Raw genomic sequence first — 5644 nt, 5'->3', positions numbered from 1 at the left:
GGGATGGAGGGAGGGCTAATTCATTGGGCTGGAATAACAGACACAAATAAAGCCAGCTTCAAAGTTAGCATGAAACACTATTTCCCAAGGACATGCTTTCTTACTCACACTGTTGGAAATTCTATCAGTAAAAATGAAACATCCCACTCTTGCCTGTAGGATTGAAGTCATTTGATACATAGTAGCAGCCTTGATTTCCAACCCAGGTGCAGAGTAAAGGGTTTCTGGACCCAACACTACACATCTATGTTTATCTTGTAGTTTGCAAGGATACAGGACCCTGGTTCCTTTTGCAGTCCACACACTGCTTGGCTTTGAGCCTAACATACAGTCATCACCTAAATTCCACTCTTCCTCCAAATCCTATAATAACTCTACCTTTTTCCTTTGTCAAGATGCTCCATGGTTTCTCTGTTGTGTGGTCTCCATCATCTCAGTGGGTCAATAAACTTTAATTTGTCAGACTATATTCCTGGTGTTGTCAGGCTGATGGATTAAGATACCTATAATCCTCAATTGCCGTGGCTCCCAGCCACCCTTGGGACATAGATTCCCTTCTCTTATATGCCCAAACCATTCATCATCTGGCCCCAGCCTATTTTTCTAATCTCAGTTCTTTTTTCTTCTTACTATTTTCTTTTGAAAGGGAGATATAATCATTTCCATACAGTAAACTGCACGTCTTATGTGTACAACTCAGTGAATTTTTAAATATGTGTATGCCCAAGTAATCACCACCCAGATAAATATATAGCACATTTCGGACACCCCAGGAGCCTCTCTGTCCTCACCCTGCCAATCTATCACCAATCTATCACTTTTTTTTTTTTTCAACCTTGTTTGAAACTAGCCCACATGCTATATAAACAGACACCATGAGCACAGCTTCAGTACTACTATTCCTCCTCTTACGACCACCAAGACCAAGGTTCAGGTCTGATGGGAAACAATCTATCACTTTTTGAACTTCAGATTCTTTTTATTTTCACAGAAACACATATAAACATTCATAGACTTTAGTCATCTGGAACGTCCTGCCTCAAAGAATCCTATCTTCGGCCTCTGATATTCCTTCTGTCCTGGCAAGGGCTCAAGTCCCAACCGAAACTTTTGAAAATATTGCAGGAATGAATGAATGAATAAAAGTTATAACTGCGATTGAATGCGTGCCTGGTGGAATGGCGCCACAACCAGTTCCTAAGGGGGAGTGCTGATTGGGCAGTCACGTGATAGGGGCCGAGCCTTCCCGGAGCAGGTGAGGCAGGTGCGGTCCTGCGTCCGGGTAGCCCTGCGGGGCAGCGGCTCGCAGCAGCCATTTTGCGGGGCGATCACGTGAGAGGACGCACGCTCAGCGGGGCGCTCACGTGACCAGGGGCGTGCTGCGGCCGCCCGGGCGGACCCGGCGAGAGGCGGCGGCGGGAGCGGCGGTGATGGACGGGTCCGGGGAGCAACCCAGAGGCGGGGGTGAGGCGGGAGGCGGACGGGCGGGAGGAGGGCGAGCCCCTCGCCGGCCGACCCCAGGATCCCTCCTGCCGGTATGGGGCCGTGCGATCGCCAAGCACTCCGGGGCAGAAACTCCGGGATCCGGCGCTGCCAGCTTCCACCCACTCCCGGGGTCCCGGGCTCTCTGGCCTCTGCGTCCGGATCCCTTCCTGTCTGGCGCTTTCGGACCCCCGAGAAGCTGGGGAACCCCATAATCCAAGCCCACGGGGCAGGCCCGGGCTTGTTGCCGGCACCACTTCCTGGTGGGAGGGGCGGGTCTCCCCTCAGTCCCCTCAGGCCAGGGGTCTGGTTGCATGAAGTGTTCCCTCAGCCTCCTCCCCCGGAAGAATGAAGGATACAGGCCCAGGACTCCTGCCTCTTTCTCCATCAGGGACTCAGCTGCCTGGGCCCCCAGGCACTTTATCTACCAGGGACCCAGAAATGCAGGGTCCCCTAGCGTTGTCCTCCCTCAGGGATCATAAGCCACTCCAGTTCCCTGGATCCCCCTAGGACCCAAGAGTCCAGGCACCTCTTACCTCCTTTCTCCTCTAGGGCCCACCAGCTCTGAGCAGATCATGAAGACAGGGGCCCTTTTGCTTCAGGGGTGAGTTTGAGGTCTGATTATTGCGGAGCAGATTTGAGGAGTGAGGCCCCATTCTGATTCTGCATTCCCTGCAACTCCATTCCCACTCTAGTTTCATCCAGGATCGAGCAGGGCGAATGGGGGGAGAGACACCCGAGCTGGGCCTGGAGCAGGCGCCCCAGGATGCATCCACCAAGAAGCTGAGCGAGTGTCTCAAGCGCATTGGAGATGAACTGGACAGTAACATGGAGCTGCAGAGGTGTGGTCCCTGGAACCCAGGAGTCCAGCCAGTGAGCCCCTTCTCCCTCAGAACCCAGGAGTCCCAGCTCCCAACCCCCACTTTCCCTGGGAGCCTGGAGTCCAGGCCCACAGCCCCCTTTTCCGTCAGACCCAGGGGTCCAGGGCCCCACCACTCAACTCAGCACTCTGGACTCCCAGCCCTCCCCTGCCCTAGGATCTTGAAACTCTCCTTCAGGGAGTCATTTTCCCCAGTTTCCTCAATGTCCACCTCGTGGCTCTCCCCCATGATGGCTTCCTGGCTCAGGCCTCAGTTTCCTTATCTTTGGTATGGGGTGGACACCAGAGTTTCCACACTCCACCTGATCCTCCCTCCCCAGCACTGGCTCTCCTCTCTCCTGCAGGATGATCGCGGCCGTGGACACAGACTCCCCCCGAGAGGTCTTTTTCCGAGTGGCGGCCGAAATGTTTTCTGACGGCAACTTCAACTGGGGCCGGGTTGTCGCCCTTTTCTACTTTGCCAGCAAACTGGTGCTCAAGGTGGGCGGCTGCAGGGCTGTGAGCCCAGGCAGGCTCCCCTATGAGGACCTGGGACTCGTGAGGTCAACCCCTGTGGCAGCCCAGTAACCACAGAGGGAATGGAGAGAGGCAGCTATGGACCGCTTGTCTGCTTTTTCATTCATTTATTCATTCAACAAACATTTATGGGGCCTATGGTGTGTGTGACCTGTACTCGGCACCCAGGACACAGAACAGAAAAGGCTAGGTCCCTGCTCTCAGGGAGCCCACGTCGTATGATGAGTGCTGAGCGAAGTAAACTAGGGTGACGTGATTGGGCAAAGTGGTCAGGAAAGACTTCTAAGAGGAGGTGACGTGAAAGCTTAAGTTGGAATGACAAGAAAGATGCAGTGATATATTGTATAAAGATGGGGGAAAAGGCATCCCGTAGAGGGGCAGAACATGCAAAGGCCCTGAGGTAGGGCCAAGCCTAGTGTGTTGTAGGCAATGAGGATGCCCATGTGGTTAGAACAGAGTGAGGGGGGGAGAAGGTGAGAGATGAGGGCAGATTGCGAGGGTCTTATGGGCCGCTGTAAAGACTAGCTTTACTCTGAGTGTGACAGGAGTGATTGGCTCGTTTTAAACAAGAGAGTGAGGTGACCTGATTTATAAATAGAAAAGACTTTTCAAGCAAGGAGAGCAAAATGTTAATTGTAGAATCTAGGTTGTGTGTATGTGCCTGTACGCTTAGAAATTTTTTTAACTTTTCTCTCTGAAGATTCTCATTGTAAAATATTGGGGGAGGGGAAGCCCAGCAAATTATTTTTGCCCTTTTGGGTAGAAAAATGGATTATGGGGCACAAGGGCAAAAACTGGGACGCTGACAAAGAGGTACCTGTAATAGTCCTGGCTAACGGAAGACTAACCTGGAGTCAGGGGGCAGCATTGGAGGTGGAGAAGTAGATTTCTTAATGTGTTTGCAAGATTGAGCTGATGGGGCTTGAATGTTAGAGGTGAGGGGGACAGCAGTCAGGGTGATGGTAGGGCTCCGTGTGGAGCTGGGGACAGCAGGTGAGAAGCAGCGAGATAAAGGCTGAGTAGGGAAGCTTAGGGAGTTGAAGAGCAGGCGTCAGGCCTTACCTGGTCTGAAGGTCAGAAAGCCCTCTCTGGGGAGGTGACATTAGACCTGAGCTGTGAGGTCTAATGTCCATGTACAAAGGTCCTGAAGCAGGTTAAGAATTTGGTGGGAATGAAGATACGGAAGAAGGGTGGGACTTCCCTGGCGGTCCAGTGGTTAGGACTCCGTGCTTCCACTGCAGGGGGCACGGGTTCGATCCCGGGTCGGGGAACTAAGATCCCACAAGCTGTGTGGAGTGGCCAAAGAAAAAATTTTAAAAGTTTAAAATTAAAAAAGAAAAAAAGATATGGAAGAAGGGCAGTGAGGCACAGAAAAGAAGAGGAAAATTGGAATGTGATCAGGTCAGAGGCTTCACACAGAGCCTTGTGGGCCAAGATGTGCTTTTGATTTTTTATCCCAGAGGTACTAGGGAGCCATAGATGGTTTGTGAGCAGGGAAGTTGACAGTGACCAGATCCACTTTACAATTTATGAAGCTCATTCTGACTGTGAGTGGAAAAGAGACTGCAGAAGGGCAGGAGGGGAGGCAGAGAGTTGAGAAAGGAGGCTGGGGGCCACGGCCCCAGGCAGTGAGGACAAGGCTTAGTCCCTAAGGCCCAGCCCACTCCCTGCAGGCCCTGTGCACCAAGGTGCCCCAGCTGATCAGGACCATCATGGGCTGGACCCTGGACTTCCTTCGAGAGCGGCTGCTGGGCTGGATCCAGGACCAGGGTGGTTGGGTGAGGCCCCTAACCCCATCCAATCCCCCACTCCTCTGGGACCCCTGGGCCTTCCTGAGCCCACCACAGTGGTGCCCCCCTCCCCATTTTCGGATCATCAGATGTACTCTGTAATGCGTTTTCTTACATGTCTGATCAACCCTGATTCATATGGCACCCACTGACCTCTCCATGACCCTTGACCTCTTGGTGACCTCTGACCCGACTAGTGCCTTCCGCCCTCCCCGGTGCCTCTACTTCCTTCGGAATCCCTCAAGTTCGACCCGACTAGCGCCTTCTGCCCTCCCTGGTGCCTCTACTTCCTTCGGAATCCCTCAAGTTCTATGATAACTCTTTGGCCCCCAACTCTTTAGTACCATTAATCTTAGGCCCTTGCCCCCACTCATGCCCTCTGACCTCTCTGTGACCCCTCACGTGCTGGCCCAGGGCCTGCCCCTTGGCTGAGCTGCTGAAGTGCCTCATGTCCCTATCCCCAGGACGGCCTCCTCTCCTACTTTGGGACACCCACGTGGCAGACAGTGACCATCTTCGTGGCCGGAGTACTCACTGCCTCGCTTACCATCTGGAAGAAGATGGGCTGAGGCCACCAGCGGCCTTGGACTGTGTCTTTTCTGCATAAATTATGGCATTTTCCGGGAGGGGTGGGGACTGGGGGCCATGGGCATTTTTCTTACTTTTGTAATTATTGGGGTGGGGTGGGGAGGAGTGGTCTTCGGGGGGCAATAAACCTCTTTCGGGCCACACTTTCAGAGTCTGAGTCACTGGGCCCACTTCCTGGCTGTCGCAGGAGGCCAGGCTTCACGTGCTGACCCATCTTATTCTGAGGTTGCCTGGTGCCCTCTATGGGTAGGTGGTGAGTTAAGTCTTGGCCCTGCCCTTAAGGAGCCCACAGTCCTGAGGGGAACCGAGGTGGCTCGAGATCACATGACTCATGTGTCACAGCCTAGGGTACTGTGTTAGAGGCAGCACTGTGCCAGGCCCAGACCCG

At 53.4% G+C, this 5644-nt stretch overlaps 1 protein-coding gene and 1 non-coding gene across 2 annotated transcripts; one reads left to right on the top strand and one right to left on the bottom strand.

Moving 5' to 3' along the window:
- Nucleotides 1-834: 834 nt before the first annotated feature.
- Nucleotides 835-951, bottom strand: LOC112415696 (small nucleolar RNA SNORA61). Its single transcript, XR_003006351.1, has one exon. It is a non-coding gene; the product is annotated as a small nucleolar RNA SNORA61 (small nucleolar RNA).
- Nucleotides 952-1368: 417 nt separating this feature from the next.
- BAX (BCL2 associated X, apoptosis regulator) lies at nucleotides 1369-5302 on the top strand. Its single transcript, XM_024768819.1, has 6 exons — nucleotides 1369-1464; nucleotides 2035-2086; nucleotides 2178-2324; nucleotides 2707-2842; nucleotides 4552-4656; nucleotides 5133-5302. The coding sequence occupies exons 1-6, from the start codon at nucleotides 1431-1433 to the stop codon at nucleotides 5235-5237; spliced, it is 579 nt and encodes a 192-aa protein (XP_024624587.1). The 5' UTR covers nucleotides 1369-1430; the 3' UTR covers nucleotides 5238-5302.
- Nucleotides 5303-5644: the final 342 nt, after the last annotated feature.

The sequence above is a fragment of the Neophocaena asiaeorientalis genome, unplaced genomic scaffold, assembly GCF_003031525.2.
Source record: "Neophocaena asiaeorientalis asiaeorientalis breed wild unplaced genomic scaffold, Neophocaena_asiaeorientalis_V1.1 scaffold629, whole genome shotgun sequence".
In the NCBI taxonomy this organism is placed as follows: domain Eukaryota; kingdom Metazoa; phylum Chordata; class Mammalia; order Artiodactyla; family Phocoenidae; genus Neophocaena; species Neophocaena asiaeorientalis.
This window is presented reverse-complemented; position numbering and strand designations above follow the sequence as displayed.

Bases quoted from the DNA above. Each gene is read 5' to 3' on its own strand.
- BAX (XM_024768819.1), top strand. From the start codon at position 1,431: ATGGACGGGTCCGGGGAGCAACCCAGAGGCGGGG. The intron at 1,465-2,034 runs GTGAGGCGGGAG...TTTCTCCTCTAG, and splicing joins GGAGCAACCCAGAGGCGGGG to GGCCCACCAGCTCTGAGCAG. The intron at 2,325-2,706 runs GTGTGGTCCCTG...TCTCTCCTGCAG, and splicing joins AGTAACATGGAGCTGCAGAG to GATGATCGCGGCCGTGGACA.